This window comes from Sinocyclocheilus rhinocerous, unplaced genomic scaffold, assembly GCF_001515625.1.
Source record: "Sinocyclocheilus rhinocerous isolate Xijiao unplaced genomic scaffold, SAMN03320098_v1.1 scaffold8481, whole genome shotgun sequence".
NCBI classification, from domain to species: Eukaryota; Metazoa; Chordata; class Actinopteri; order Cypriniformes; family Cyprinidae; genus Sinocyclocheilus; species Sinocyclocheilus rhinocerous.
In genome coordinates, this window is record NW_015657554.1 from 5509 (window position 1) to 22912 (window position 17404).

General features: G+C 32.9%; 1 protein-coding gene across 2 annotated transcripts in view; it reads right to left on the minus strand.

The window, feature by feature from the left end:
* LOC107721255 (nuclear pore complex protein Nup155-like) overlaps positions 1–17404 on the minus strand; it is a 24634-nt gene that overhangs the window by 3963 nt on the left and 3267 nt on the right. For both annotated transcript variants that reach the window (XM_016529180.1, XM_016529181.1), the window contains exons 6-24: positions 16840–16932; positions 15804–16067; positions 15660–15733; positions 14468–14559; positions 13234–13331; positions 12888–13156; positions 11249–11419; positions 9542–9652; positions 9366–9460; positions 6714–6799; positions 6518–6580; positions 5417–5558; positions 5237–5303; positions 4066–4181; positions 3461–3564; positions 3254–3387; positions 1786–1977; positions 473–611; positions 257–392 (exon numbers count right to left, since the gene is read on the minus strand). In XM_016529180.1, the coding sequence (XP_016384666.1) occupies positions 257–392; positions 473–611; positions 1786–1977; positions 3254–3387; positions 3461–3564; positions 4066–4181; positions 5237–5303; positions 5417–5558; positions 6518–6580; positions 6714–6799; positions 9366–9460; positions 9542–9652; positions 11249–11419; positions 12888–13156; positions 13234–13331; positions 14468–14559; positions 15660–15733; positions 15804–16067; positions 16840–16932 (2446 nt within the window). The remainder of the gene's footprint in view (positions 1–256; positions 393–472; positions 612–1785; positions 1978–3253; positions 3388–3460; positions 3565–4065; positions 4182–5236; positions 5304–5416; positions 5559–6517; positions 6581–6713; positions 6800–9365; positions 9461–9541; positions 9653–11248; positions 11420–12887; positions 13157–13233; positions 13332–14467; positions 14560–15659; positions 15734–15803; positions 16068–16839; positions 16933–17404) is intronic.

Genomic DNA, 17404 nt, shown 5'->3' on the forward strand with positions numbered 1-17404 from the left:
ATTTAGCAGACGCTTTTATCCAAAGCGACTTACAGATTAAGACAATAGAAGCAATCAAAACCAACAAAAGAGCAATAATATGCAAGTGCTATATTAGTATATTATTATAGTGTTATATTTCAATTCACAAAGAAACGTGCAGCATTTTGTTCAAGCAATAATAAAAGGACACATTTAATTTATAATTTGTCTTAAATCGAATCGTGACTTGAGTGAATCGTTAAATCCCTAAAAAGAAGTGTATGTGTGCACTGACCGCTGCTGGAAGGCCTGCTGGCCGCTGGAGTCCTCCTCCGGCTCTCCGTTCCTGTAGAAGTGCAGCCCCAGCTTCTGAGGGTCTTTCTTATCAGCGGCTGTGAGACACAGCTCCACCACTCCCTCATAGAAGCGCACTGGACGAGCACAGAATGTGATCAGGGTGTTATATAACGCTAAAAGCAGGTGAATCGTTTAAAGCTCACTCTGCACTCACCTTGCCGGTACTGTGAGCAGACGAGGGGCAGGTCTGTGTGGTGACTGATCTGCTGATAGAGGCGCAGGGACTCCTTCAGCGTTCGCTCCTTCTCCAGCTTGTTCTGGATCTGTCTGGAGCCCTGCAGAAGCTCATTGGCCTGTCAGGAGGGAAAGAGATCTGATAACGACATGATTCTCAACCGCTTACGGTTTAAAATAAACAAAAAACTAAAACAAAAAAACAGCATAGTTATGGTCAAGGAATACTTGAGGAATTAAAAAATTATTTTATTTTTCAAATAATAGTCTGTTAATAGTAAAAAAAATAAAATAATAAAAAGTAGTAAAATTAAAGTTAATAAAAGCTGCTAAAATAGCTATACTTATACTAAATATACTAAAAAATAAAATAAAATAAATAAAAACTAAGAAATACAAATAAAATACAAAATACAAAAAAAATATTAATAAATTAAAAATTAAATGAATTAATAAATAAAAATGAACTAATAAAAAATAAATAAATAATAGCTACACTAAATAAATAAATAAATAAATACAAAAACTAAGTACTAAAAATAAAAACAATAAATAAAAAAACAGCTACACTAAATAAATACAAAAAATGAGTACTAAAAAAACTAAAAAAATTTTTTTTTAAATACGTTTCGCTCTATATGTAAAACAAAAACAAAAAACTAAAACAACTAAGTAAATAAAACTAAAACAACTACATTAAAAACCAAACAAATTAATGAAAAAAGTATAAAAATCAAATAAATAAGCTAAATAATAATTTAATAATAATTTTTCTAATAAAGGTAAGTGTCACTAAATAAATGTAAATTAAAAATAAAATAAACAAATAAACACAATAAATAAAAAATAGAACTAAATATACTGAAATAAAAAAACAAATAAAAACTAAACTAAGATTTAAATAAAAATAAAATACAAACTAAATGTAATAAATATATTAAAAACGAAATAAATTAATAACTAAAAACTAAATATAAAAAATAAGCCAAATAAAAAATAGCTACATAAAATAAATGAACAAATACAAAAACTTAATAAAAACTGAACTAAAAACTAAACTGAAATCAGTAAATAAATAAAACAAACAAAAAGTAAATTAAAAACAAACTAAAGCTAAATAAAAAAATGCATACATGCAAAACCAACAACAAAAAAACTAAATAACCAAATAAATAAAACCCTGTGACTCCTTTCCCACAGCTGCCTTGCGTTATTTTTCCCTCGTTTTGTGTCTTCACACCGTGTGTGGTTTGTGTGGCGTCTGACTGGAGTCTCATTGAGACGCACAGGTACCTTGGAGCAGATGCTGTCGTCGCTGCTGTACAGCAGAGGGCAGATGTCTCTCAAGTGAGCGCTGACGGTGTCTACACACGCGCTATCTTTGATGTACACATTAATGATGGCGGTGATGAGAGCGCCACTCAGCTCGAGTCCAGAAACAACCACATCCTTAAAACTCACCGCCTTAATCTGGTCCTGAAACTCCTGACGCAGAAAGAAAACCACATGAATGCTTGTGCATCAAGAATTTGACGGTGAAGTGAACAGTGTTCATGGGTCAAAGACGTTAAGATGTCCGCATCAAAAGAACTTGATTATATGTGACCCTGGAGCACAAAACCAGTCTTACGGGTCAATTTTCTCGAAATTGAGATTTATACATCATCTGAAAGATGAATACATAATATTTCCATTGATGCATGGTTTGTTAGGATAGGACAATATTTGGCTGAGATACAACTATTTGAAAATCTGGAATCTGAGGGTGCAAAAAAATCCAAATATTGAGAAAATCATCTTTAAAGTTGTCCAAATGAAGTTCTTAGCAATGCATATTACTAATCAAAAATTAAGTTTTGATATATTTACGGTAGGGAATTTACAAAATATCTTCATGGAACATGATCTTTATTTAATATCCTAATGATTTTTGGCATAAAAGAAAAATATATAATTTTGACCCATACAATGTATTGTTGGCTATTGCTACAAATATACCCCAGCGACTTAACACTGCTTTTGTGCTGCAGGGTCACATATGTCCATAGAAAGCACATTAATATAAGTGTCTACATTTAAGGTTTCAAATAAGTTTTTGGAGGATAAAATGTTAAAATTTGGTTTAAATACTGTCATTCAGTGTAACACAATATTTATGTAAAAATTCAAACATGCTTATTCTGACGTGTACATATTAAAATATATAAAAGAATTAGAGAGCATATTAAATTTCATTGTGTTTTAAAGGAGTAAAACATTCTTACTGACCAATGGGCAAAACCTAGGATAGTGGCACATTTTAAACACTAATTAGTATTTGGGGTGAAAGTAATTAGTCTTTTAATGTGTCATAAATTGATTTTTGTTGTAAATATGCCTGACGAGATTGTTACACTGAAGTGGCAAATTTAAAAAATGCAAAATTACAACTAATTAGTATTTGGGGTGAACGTAATTAGTCTTTTAATATGTCATAAATTGATATTTGTTGTAAATATTCCTGACAGGATTGTTACACTGAATGACATTTTAGTGGGTGTCTTCTGTAAATCAGGGAAAAATGTATATTTATTTTTTGCTCGGAAAAACAAAAACAAAACTGCAATTACATTAAAAATAAAACTTTTTAAATTTTTGGGGGGGAAAAACAACAACAATTTAAAGCAGTATTACACTTGTTGTTTTTATGCTTAAACCCTTTTTCGTCTTTGACCCTCATGTTCCAGAAAGCATGATGGTAACAGAGAGACATGGGTCATACTTTGGGCATCTCAGAGATGATGAGGCTGAACTGATGGTCACACAGGAGCTTCCAGAGCGCCAGCATCTGATAGGAGCGATGGATCAACTGCTGCATGGCCTGAAGAGACGCTTTCTCATACGCTTGAGCCTCCGCTGAGGAGCAAACATGAGAAGATGGTGAACACCTGAGCGCTCACAGATAACACAGAAACACACTGAAACTCACTGTGGTACTTCCTCTGGAGCTCCTGCTGCACTTGCTGAGAGCTGGAACCATCGGGCCGCATGAATCCCAGAAGCCTTTGCTGTAGGTTTGCTGGCGAGCTGAAACTGAGGAGGTCAAGTGAGTTATAGTAAAGCATAGTTATGGTTACATATTTACTTTAAATGTAATAAAAGAATTAAAAATAGGGAACCAAAAAAATGGAATTAAGATCAGTGATAAAGTATTAAAATATTTTTTGTTTTTAAATAAATAGTAAATTTCACTAAATAAATGAAAAAAAAAAAAAAACTTACAAATTAATCAATGACTACATATCTGAAAATTTGTAAATGAATAAAACATTAAATACTAAATAAATTCATTTAAAAAAAGTCAAAAATGAATAAGATAAATAAACAATAAATACAAACTAAATAACTATGTTTGATTTATTTAAATATAAATATAATAAATATAACCTTAAAAATATAAAAAATAATAAGGTAAATAGGTTTAGAAAATAAAATAGGTTTGCTGGTGAGATGAGAGTGAAGAGGTCAAGTAAGTTAGAAAAGCCAGCGTGCATTTCAACAAGATGACCATGAGAGGATCTGAAGGGCACCTACTTGGCCACACCCAGAGAAGTCGGACTGAACTGGGAGTTTTTGTCCAGGAACTCCTTCAAACCCTGAAGCTCCAGCAGTACGACCTCCAGATCAGATGAACTGGCTGTGCTCTCCAGCTAAAACCAAAGAACATCATCAGGAAATACACAGAACGCTGCTGGAAGTGATTTCAACCTGAACCTAAACACACAAAATCATTGACAGGCAGAGAACATTTCTGATTGGCTAAAAAAATGTGGGAAGTGATGCACTACAAAAACCCTGGAACGCAAACGGAGCAGAAATTTAAAAATGCCCCAAAATTACAAATCATTACTCACAATCAATCAATTAATCAATCAATAAAATAAGAATTTGTGTAAAAATGCTTTTAATCGGCCACTACTCACAATAAACAAAATAAAGCACTTAAAATAAAAATAAAAAAATCTAAAATCTGTCATTACTCACAATGAAAATACATAAATAAACAAAAACATTTTTGTAAAAGTGCTCCAAAATTTGTCACTCACAATAAACAAATAAAAAAACGAAATTAAAACATGTTTGTAGAAATGCTTCAAAATCTGTCATTACTCCCAAAAAACAAAATAAATAAATCAGTATTCAATTAAATACTCACAACAAAATAAATAAACAAAATAAATGTGAAAAACTAAGTTTTTTTTATTTCTTGTAAAAATGCTCCAAAATCTGCCGCTACTCAAAATAAACGAAATAAAGCACTTCTGTAAAAAAAAATACTCTAAAATCATTACTCACAATAAAAATACATAAATAAAAATAAATTAAACACTTTTTTTTTGCAAAAATGCTCCAAAATTTGTCACACAATAAACAAAATATATAAATAAAAAAAACTAAATAAAACATGTTTGTAGAAATGCTTCAAAATCTGTCATTATTCCCAATAAACAAAATAAATAAATCAGTATTCAATTAAATACTCACAACAAAATAAATAAATACAAACAAAATAAATTACGTATTTTTTATTTCTTGTAAAAATGCACCAGTCGCAACAAACAAATAAATTCATACAAAACAAATAATCAAAACATGATTTTTTTTAAATGCTCTAAAATTGGTCATTACTCACAATAAGTAAATAAATGAATAAATAAAAACAAGGCAATTTTGTAAAACGGCTCCAAAATCGGTCATTACTCACAATAGTCACAGTCTGACTCCCTTTGGCTAAGATGGTCTCCACCGAAAGACTCCCATCCCAGATGTTCCTGTTTCAAAGCATCAACATTTGACAAGAATCAGTCAAAATAAACCTTCATCCAGCTGTTACAAGCGTTCATAAAGTCCCATTAGTCTGTATTTGCTGGTAAGGCTGACTGACCCCAGTATGCGAGTGAAGTAGATACTGATGCCGTTGTGTTTTCCAGAGAAGATGACCTCGGGTCCAGAGGAGGTCACTGCAACGCTCGGGCTCATGGGAGTCGCTGGGACGTAAGGCGTCGACATATTCGGCGGGAACATGCCTGATGAGTCAAGATGAGTCAACCACGTATTTACAGACAACAGCAAAAAACACATTCATAACATGACACTTGTGCAACATTCACTTTCAATATTCAAGCACGAAGCAACAAGATACAAGAGCAACAGGATGCATACTGGACTGTGATACTACTGCATTATGTTCTATATTTAGAATACCATGCAAAATAACAGGAAAAAAGACAACAAAAAGATGCATTACGGGCCTGGAATACAGACAGACATTTATTTACTTGCGTAGAAAAAGATTGCAAGGAATAGTTCAATCGAAAAATTTTAATATCCTCATCCTCAGTTCATCCCAGATGTAGATGAGTTCGTCAGATTTGGAGAAATGTAGCATTGCATCAGTATCTCAGCAATGGATGCTCTGCAGTGAATGGGTGCCGTCAGAATGAGAGCTGATAAAAACATCACAATAATCCACAAGTAATCCACAGCACTCCAGTCCATCAGTTAACATCTGGAGAAGACAAAAGCTGAAACACATCCAGCATTAAGACGTTTTTAATTAAAATATGAGTCCTCTATTCATAATAATGCTTTTTACAGTGAAAAAGTGTTCTGGTCTGAATCAGGAGAGAAATCTGCACACATTTAAACAGCTCTAAACAAATATGTGGCTAGATTCTTTTGTCTTCTCCAGATGTGAACTGATGGACTGGAGTGGTGTGGATTTACTTGTGGATTATTGTGATGTTTTTATCAGCTCTCATTCTGACGGCACCCATTCACTGCAGAGCATCCATTGCTGAGACACTGATGCAATGCTACATTTCTCCAAATCTGATGAAGAAACAAACTCATCTACATCTTGGATGGCCTGAGGATGAGCACTTTTTTAGCAAATGTTGCTTTTTGCGTAAACTATTGCTTTAAGATCAACTATACTAGTACACAGACTAGTGAAGCGGTCGCTGGTCTGAGGGGTGGTTTATACCTGGCACAGGTGTGACAAGAAAACTGGGGTTTGGTAGGGGGCTGCCGACAGGCATTGGGGATCCTACAATCACAGCAGACTACAGATTAGACATTAGTTGGCACCGACACATGAACAGCCGGCTACTAGTCAGTGATCTGACATGGTTAATGGTTAAAACAACAAGATCTGTGTGGCAGGTTGAGATGTTAGTCACCTGGCACGGGGGAGCTGAAGAGCGGGCCGACGTTACTGGGGGCAGAAATGGCAGATGGGAAACGCATCTGAGCCTCTCCACCGTACCTGCATAAAAACACCTTCTCTATTAATACATCATGTCAAAACTGCAGACATAAAGCCGTGCAACATATCAAATACTCGCAATACATTCATGACGATTTTGTTGCCCATATAAAATTTAGAAACATCATGATTTGTGAATATTGCAATGGTTTTAAGGTACATTTTATTTAGTCATTCAATGAACTGATAAAATGTATAATATTTTCCGGAATAATTGTTGCACTGGATCAAAATTGTTCAAATAAAAAAAAAACTGAAGTCACATTGGTGTATAATATAGAGATGCACCGATTGCAATTTTCTTGGCCGATACCGATTTTTTTCTAAGAACTATAATTGACAGCATATACAAACAAAAATCTTTTTTCAATGCAAAATTTTATTTTCATAAAAGTTGTTAAACGTTACAATTTTCCCCACACTGCACTAAGTTACAGATGTTTTCTCACTTAGACAACTCTCAAAATAAAGTGCTCTGTGACTGGAAAGAGGTAGAAATGAGTTGCATAACAAAACGGATGTCATTTCCCACTGTGTTTATAAATGGATTTTTTCCAAACCTTATTAAATGTGTCATCTTTTACATCAAATTCTTAAATTTCATCAATTAATGCAGTTAGAATAATAAGACACTGTAGAGTTGTTACCATTCAAATGAAATCTGTATCAACAAACTCTGCAGGAAACACAGAAGCTGCATCTGAAGTGGCATTAAATGCATTTACACCACAAAATTGCAAATGCATAAATAATGTTATAAGATTAATGTTTAAGATATTTTTTGAACATACAAATAAGAAACATTGGGGAAAATGCAATACTTTTAAATATGAAACCAAAGCACCAGTAGGTGGCGGCAAATGACTGTTTTAATGATCGAGTCATTTAGTCATTCATTCAACTGAATTCAGAAACACGTAAGTGACTCTTTATGAATGGGTTACTGAATCACCGACTCACTCGATTCGTTCAAAAACGTGGATTCATTCAGTAACGAAACACTGCTGTGTTGATCAGAGACACACAACAGTTCTGCTGTGGCTTTGATTGGAACAATTTTCAGTAGCAAAATTGAGCAAAAACAGTCAATATTGTGTCTAAAATGCAAGTCACTTAATTGTAACTTCTTGTTTATTGAACTATATTGTATAAAATCAGTCACACTGCAATCGTGCTGATATTCGGGAAAACATCTTGGTCGTGTAATGTTGCTTACCTATATCATATATTATAAATATCTTTTTTTTTTCTAGCGCAGTATGCATCTATAACTTTCTGTGGTATACTTTGTGTGCTGTTGTGCTCATTTGTTTTGATTTGAGTCTCTCGCTCTCTCTCTCTCTCTCTCTCACTCAGGCTGCACGAGCCTCATCTGCCACGACATCAATACAGCATCATTCTACACTGAATGCAATACAATCACGAAAATTTTTGGTGGCCAAGATTCAGTGCTTCCCTGGTCTCTCTCACTTGGTTTTTAAAAAAAACTACTTGTTCCAGACAAGCGTCAATCGTGCCCTGTGGTTCCCCCACGGTTTACTTTATTTGACCCTACATGTATTACAAATTGCAAACTTTGTGTCTTCTCTCTGCGCCGCTGACAACAAAACGGATCGGCTCGGAATCATAAGTGACTTTTTTTTTAAAATTACATTCAGAAATCATGTAAAATAGCAAAATAAATAAAAAACATACTAAAGATTTTTTTCTAAAAATGCTTCAAAAATGTCAGTATTAAAAAAAATGTATAAATAAAAACAAAATAATTAACTAAAGCGTTACTGTAAAACTGTTCCAAAAACAGCCATTACTCGCAACATAATTAATAAAAACAAAATAAAAAAGCTTTTTTTTTTTTTTTTTATACTACAAATTCTGTCAGTTAAAATTTTTTTTTTTTTAAATAAATTAATTAATAAAGCATTATTGCAAAAATGCTCAGAAATGTCATAACTCATAATAAATAAATACTATAAACATGTATTTTAGTTCCACTCACTCCACAACAAATCCGATAAATTTAATGGTATTCAGAACAAAACATGAATAAAAAAATATATATATCTATGAAATAAATTATAGTGCCATTCTTTATAACCAACATTCATTATAAACGCCAAGCCTAAACAATTTTATTTAAAGCGAAACGGAAACGACTGTCGTGTGGGAAATGTGCTATTCAAATGTGCTCACAAACCTCTCATGCGACACGAATCCAAATATTTTGCATGCTTGACGTTAACTGCATTATATAAAAGTCGCAACATAAATGCAATTTAAGATGCTGTGGATAAAAGCATCTGCCAAATGGATAAAATGCAATATAAATCTAAATTTCCTAAAGGGTGAGTCAATCAGTTCAAATTGTCTATTTAACTTAATTGATTAAAAAAAATAAAAAATTCACTCAAAAAAAAATATTAATAGCATACTAAATGTTAAAATGAAACAAACGTTCCTCTGACTTAAAAAAGACCCTTTAAGCCATTACAAAGCAACCACAAATACAGAAGACAAATATCATCAAAAGCCTGGGAAGAAACAATTATATATCTTCATATCTGACCTGAAGAAGGCTCGTGTGGCCCAAACAGAAACCTCTCGATCACACGCTGCAGAGGAACAGGCCAAGATGAGCGCTGTGGCACACGCCTGCCCTTCCTGTACAGCAAAACATGCGTATTTATCGACAAACACACATGAAAGTGTGTGCATTCAGAGGTTAAGCGTGCCGTCACTCACCCCATGCAGCTTGAAGAACCTCTCGATCTCCTCGCTCTCTCCTCCAGCGCTGCTCACCAGCAGGTGGCGCAGCTGATCCACCGGCCGCAGCTTGTGGAAGATGTGACTCCCCTGAAGACGGAAAACAAACCGTGAGAGAAGAACAACATGAAGAACATCACAACGGGAGGATCAATCATTAGTTATCGACCGATATTGGTTTTTTTGACAGCCGATGCCGATATCTTGGAAAGCAGGGTGGCCGATAATAAGGCCGATATAAATTTATTTATTTTAATTAATATTTAAGAAATTTGAAATCTTTTGAAAATGGATTAAAAAATAAACATTTTATATAAACATACTTGTAGTTTAGATGACAAAGTATTTTTCACAAATAAATAAATATTCAATAAAAATATAATTAAAAAGGATGTAAATACTGTAACCAATTAGTATTCAATTAAATACTCACAACAAAATAAATAAATACAAACAAAATAAATGGATTTTTTTTTTATTTCTTGTAAAAATGCTCCAAAATCTGCCGCTACTCACAATAAACAAAATAAAGCACTTCTGTAAAAAAAAATACTCTAAAATCTGTCATTTCCTCACAACAAAAATGCATAAATAAAAATAAATAAACAAAAACATTTTTGTAAAAATGCTCCAAAATGTGTCACTCACAATAAACAAAATATATAAATAAAAATAACTAAAATATAACATGTTTGTAGAAATGCTTCAAAATCTGTCATTACTCCCAATAAACTAAATAAATCAGTATTCAATTAAATACTCACAACAAAATATATTAAATACAAACAAAATAAATGAAGTTATTTTTTATTTCTTGTAAAAATGCACCATCAGTCGCAACAAACAAATTCATACAACATGAAGAACATCACAACGGGAGGATCAATCATTAGTGATCGACCGATATTGTTTTTTTTGACAGCCGATGCCGATATCTTGGAAAGCAGGGTGGCCGATATAAGGCCGATATAATTTTATTTATTTTAATTAATATTTAAGAAATTTGAAATCTTTTGAAAATGGATTAAAAAATAAAAATTTTATATAAACATACTTGTAGTTTAGATGACAAAGTATTTTTCACAAATAAATAAATATTCAATAAAAATATAATTAAAAAGGATATAAATACTGTAACCAACAGGGTACTCAGTATTCTGGGAAGTTTGTGTGCATTGGGAATCATATTTTTTCAAATAAAGCCAAGGTAACACACATTTTACATACAGCACACAGTGGAAATTACATGAATATGACAGTGGGCAAATGCATAAAGCTCAGCATAATTTCAATTCACGAGTTTATGATCGCGTTCAATTCACACGATCATGCAGGATACACATGCACACTTCACAAGATCTCACAGCTGGATCCGACTAAGTTTGTGAAATTAAATGTTCATTAGTCATTCAAAGATTTTTTAAATGATATAAATGCGTATTTGCTGAATTCTGACGGCAAACGAGAAAGTATTATAATGTTTGCCTTTCTATTACTAATAATATTATTAGACAGAATTGTTAAACGACGACAGCGAACAAGAGGGAGAATGTGAGCACTGTGAGCACCTCGAACGCATCGGCCAAATAGGAAAACTTATCGGCCGATGCCGATATGTGAAAAATGCCAAATATCGGCCGATATATCGGCCTTGGCGATATATCGGTCGACCACTATCAATCATACCTGAGCGGACAGGAGAACAAACTTCTGCGGTGGGACACTGTGCTGCTGAACGACTAGAGGAGTGTCAGTGACTGGAATGAGATCTTTATTGAGAGGAGTGAGGATTCTGGGAGATTCGGTTTCCTCGATTGAACACAGAGCCCACGAGTGACCGTCCACATTCACGGTCATCTGGAGAAAGAGACAAAAACACGGATGTCAGAGTGTTGTTTTGCCACAGAATAAAAAAAAATTCAAAAGGCTACTGCGACTTTTCAATCTGCAAGATATAAACTCAGAATTCTGAGGGAAAAAATAAATAAATATTGCGAGATATAAACTCAGAATATTGCGAGATATAAACTCAGAATTATGATTTTCTCACAATTCTGAGTTTATATATTGCAATTGTGGTTTTTTTTTCACCACAGAATGAAAAATTCTCACAATTCTAGGGCCCTATGAAATCCGTTTTATTTTTACCGAATTCCGTTTTATTTTTTACCAAATTCTGTGTTTTCAGTTTAAATTTTTCTGGATTCCATTTTCTCCATTTTAATTTTTAAATTCTGTTTTAATAGTCAAATTAAATTTTAGTAATCAAATTATTATTATTAAATATATGAAATATAGTTTATTTTTTTCCTCAAATTCCATTTTTTTTTAACCAAATTCTGTGTTTTTGGTTTTAATTTTTCTGGATTCCATTTTAATGGTTAAATTAAATTTTTATCATCAAAAAACATGTCTAATCAATTGAAATCACAAAAATAACTTTAATTAAATTTTTATTTTTACAATAATAAGGGCCTATGAAATTTTATTATTTTTTTTTCAGAAATTGTGTTTTGTATTTTAATTTTTCTAGTAATCAAATGAAGGCATAAAACATTTAATTTATTTTTTAATTAAATTATCAATTATACAAACCATTTCACTTCTTGGCAAACCGAGTGCTGCACAAGAGATATTTACTGTTATTACACTGTATTATGGTCTTGATTATTACTCTGTCTTCAGAATGTTTATCTGTCATTCCTTTGGTTTTAAATTCATGTTTTATTATTTATGGTTTATGGTTTGATTTTAATGTACAGCACTTTGGTCAGTCTTGTGGCTGTTTTTAAATGTGCTTTATAAATCAATAAAAACTTGAAAATTACAACATTGATAAAACAAAATGTGTGATTATTCCTTAAAAAATAAAGTTTTAATTTATTATTATTACTACACCGAGACATATGTTCTACTGTACAGTAGTAATACTGTAATACTTTTATTTTGACGGGTTGCCGTGAAGACCTTGAAGCTTCTAATGTGAAATGCTTATGAAGTGACTCTCTGGAGATGAAGTTCATGTACTTTTGATACATTCATCCAAAATTCTACCAACTCCACGACATTCCATGTTACACAGTTCCATAAACTGTTTGTATCTCACAATTCCGACTTTTCTTCTCAGAATCGTGAGGAAAAAAAAGTGGGAATTGAGAAATATAAAATCAGAATTGCAAGGAAAAAGTCAGAATTGTGAGATAAAAACAGATAAAGCGCTATTTTTTTATCCCATGGTGGAAACAAGCTTCCATAAAAATAAAAAAATTGACAAACAAATGAAGAAGCGACCAGACGGACAGGAACAGGAAATAAGGTCTCTGACCTGAGCTTCCATGAGGGGCTTTTTAAAGGGAAAGGAATCGTGGTTGATGCACCAGAGAATGTCACTGTCTTCTGTTTCAGACGCAGCCATCAGCAGAACTCCTTTACTGTAGAGAGCCTTGTGTACTTTAGCTGGTTTCTGGAGAGTGGAGGACGCAGAGAATCCAGGCGGCAGACGCACATGCACCAGCGCCAGCACGCAGGGCCGGGCCGAGATGTGTTTAGCATTTGGAGGAGCAAAAGGGATGGTGCTGAAGTAGAGACGCACACCTGCACCACACACAAAAACACAATTTAGAGGATTTACAGACCCAGGATTCATGAGCGTCTCCATTCATAAATCATACCAGCATGAGTGACGGCCAACAGCTGGCAGTCTGACGACTCCGAGCGATCAATAACTGCGATCTGAACAATGGGTTTGAACACGGAGCGGTCGATCGTCCTGAAAAACAGGCAAAGACATGCATTTGAAGTGAAAAATGCATTACACAGGAAAATATTTATTAAACATGAAAAACAGGAGTGCACGATATATTGGTGATCATATCTGCGACTAACAATATCATTTATAAATCATTGTTCAAAATTGTATTTAAGATATTTTTATTAATAATAAAATATACATTTTTATAACAAAATATTATAATAATTATAACATTAATTATTATCAGTAATTAAGAAATAGGAGTGCATGCAACATATTGGTGACCATATTGATACTGACTAGTATTAGTATTTTTTAAATTAATGTTACATTTATTAAAGATGATAAATGGATTATTATTAATAATAATGTACAAATTTTATTTGTATAATTACATGAAATAATTAACAATTAATAAATTCATTATTAAGAAAAACTAGGAGCGCACAATATATTGGTACTGACCAATTTTAGCATTTTTAATGTTATTAGTAATATTACTTAATACTTATTTATAAAGAAAAACTAGGAGTATTATATTGGTGATCATATCAGTACCAACCAATATTAGATGTTTTAATATTTAATTTCACATTAAAATAATGATACATTTATTATTAATATATGTTATAAATTAATAAAGTATTTATTTTATAATAAAATGTATTCTTAACAATAGTTAATATAATTAATTTAATTATTTTTATCACTACTTAGGAAAAATAATATATTAGTGACCATATAAGCATTGACCAATATTTGCATTTTTTTTAATTAATTTTAAATTTAAGATATTGATAAATATTTTATTATTAATAAAATATTTCTATATTATTTGTACAATAAAAACAGTATATTAATAATAATAACAATTATTATTAATGATTAAGAAAAACTTTAAATTAATTTTACATGTATTAAAGATAATGATTTACATAAATAATAATAATTAAAACATTATAAAAAATAAATGACAAATAAAAGCAAATACTCATAATAATTTATAATTACAATAATTTAATCAAATATAATATATTTACTAGTTTTTATGTAAACTTTTTGACTGTAAGATCATATTAATTATCAGCTATGTATTTATTAGCCACATTTTTTCTATCCGTGCATCTCTACAGAAAACCCAGGTGAAGCTCTACCTGGCGATGTTTCCAGCCGCTGAGACGATGGAGCTCTGAGACATGGCTGCGACTCGACTCATTCCCAGCCCATCAGCGCCGAGATCATACACCTGGCAGACACAAAAACAACATTAGACTGTCACCTCAACTCAAACTCAAAATTAGGGATGCACCGAAATAAAACACTGGGCTGAAGGCCGAATACGGTTTTTCGCATTTTTTTCCCCATTTTGCCAATTTTTTTCACCATTGCATAAATTAAATAGCCAAAATTTGCTTTAAAAATATTTACTTAACACTGAACATTTTTTAACATTCTAGCAGACATTATACCAATAAAACACAATTTAATTTAAAATTATGAAGTTAGTAAAATAATATTTTTTGGCCATTTTTGAGACCCCCTTCTTGAATCAGGCATGTATTTTTTACTGTACAAATAAATGCAGCCTTGCTGAGCTAAAGTTTTAAAACATTAGAAAATATTACAGATCCCAGTCTGAACACTATGTGGGAATGCTATAATAAATGTATTAACAAAGCTGTTGTAATTATTATTATCCTTTTTATTTTATTTTACAGAACACCAGTTAAATTACAATAATAGCATTTATTAATGTTGATGGGAGTTTTTATTTTGGCAGAAACCCCGCAGGAGGACCTCAGCGCTTCTTTTTGTCAACAACAGTAGATTAATAAATGAGTCTCATTACGAATCTGTTGCACGTATCGCATTGTCACATGCCTTGTAAAAAATCATAAAAATGTGACTGAGCAACTGACGAGTAACACCGTGTCGGTTCAGATTTTTCTCGCGCTTTGGACTTTGAACCCTGGAGCCGCGAGCTCATGCAGCGCTGTTTGAATGCATGCAATTCGTTCGTGCATTAGAAAACGCAACGTTCTGCAGTTTATTTAATTGTTTAAGGGCATTTCGCGATTTTAGTCATCATACAGTAACCAGCAACAACCACCCCTTCTCTCGGTGCTTGTAATGATTTCTGCGTCTTTCTCGGACAGTTTAACATGCTTCCACACAGCCGTCATGTTTAATGCATTAGTGCGCGCCTCTATTTGATCGCGTCATGTCATTGTTCGGTACAATTTATTCAGTCCTTTTGCTTATTAATTTCGGTTGCCGAACATTCGGTGCATCCCTACTCAAAATCACAAACACCACAGTCTCTGGTTCATTATGAAGAAGACCCACCTGCAGGACACCCTTCTCCGAACGAGTGTATAAAATGTTCCTTGAATTATCAACAGCAATTTGGACAACGGGATCTGGAAAAAAGACACGATTGAATATGAAACATCAATTGGGCTGATTCTGTCTGCTGAAGGACACTCTTACCGTCCTCGGAGAAGGAGAACTGCAGCAGTGAAGGGATGAGGAAGGACAGGCTGCTCTTGGAGTGGTTGATCTTCCTGCAGCGCTGACTGAACCAGCCCGCTTCAGCCTGATAGGCGATCTCGTACAGACAGCCGTCTTTCCCCGCCATGAAGACGCGGCCCACATCCGTGGAGGTGATGGCTAGCAGGTAGGTGTTATCCGTGGGGATGGAGTAGAGAGGATCTGGCAACAGCTGCATGGCTCCTGACATGCTGTCATTCAGACCTGCCGCACACAAACGCAGACTGAGAATTAGGGCTGTCAAAAAAAAAAATATTCGAATTTAGAATATTCGTTGAATTGAAAAAAAAAATCCGCATTCCACAATTTTAGGTGTGCGTTAAGGAGGCAGCCTTATCAGTGGCGCACGAGATGCGATGACGATGTAGTGTTGCATTATAATGCATTTATTAGCCTATCCAGTTGAAGCCACTAGATGCGGCGCTGCTGCGCTGTTAATTAAAAATATTGCGGGAAAAGAGAACTAGAATTTTCTAGAGGGACATCTATCACCGCTGCACTCGCGTCTCACACAAAAGAGCCGCATGTTTAGAAAGCCATGTAAAAAAAATTCTCCACTGCAACTCGTGTTTTTAAATGAAAAATGTACTTTGTGTGATTGGCTTTCGGCCCTTTGTATCAAACTATGCATACATACATGATGCTGTTTTGTTTATAGTTGTTTAAGCTACTTAATTATAATTGGTTTATAAACATTATTTTAAACATTATGCACTTTTTTTCACAGAAAGTAATGTTATCTTATGCTTTGAATAAACGTGCATTAGTAATATTTTGCGCCCTCTTGTGGCCTCAGAAGAGAAGCCAAAAGCTTTTCTTCACCCTAACTGAAATTATGCATTTTAAATTCAAATATAATTCGAATCTCGAAAGTAAAAAATTCAAATTTAGTTTTTCAGCCGTTTTGACAGCCCTACTGAGAATGAATCCAACATGTGCCAATGCTGATTAAATCACATCCAAACATGACACTCACCTGTATGGGCTTTTGGGAAGCTCAAGCCCAGGATCACGACATCCACCGGTGTGGCCAACACTAACAGGAAGTGGATGTGAGGCTGAAAAATACCTGTAACCAACAAAAGTGGCTGGTTGAGGTAGCTAGTAATAAAAAAAAGTGACCGATTCTTGAAACAGTATGAGATTTTTTTTTAATGACTGTGGGCTTAGTTTGCTTTCCTCTCCCTATTAATGGTTCTGTTTATTTATTAATTAATGTTTTTTTATTATTACTATTTTTTTTTAAATCATACTTTTTATTTATGTATAAATTCCCATAAATTCCATAAATTGATTTTAAAAATAGTAATTATAATAGTAATCATAAAAAACTAAATACAATTTTATAATTTTATGTTTTACCACACTCATGTTTTTATATTACAAATATGGTATTGAGATGGGTAATCTTTGTTGTTAAACATAAGAGTAAATATAAACGAAAAATATAAAATATGAATAAAAAAATAATTTATTAATAATACATAAATTAAACAACAAATAATATAAATTAATATATAGAGTAAATATAAGCAAAAATT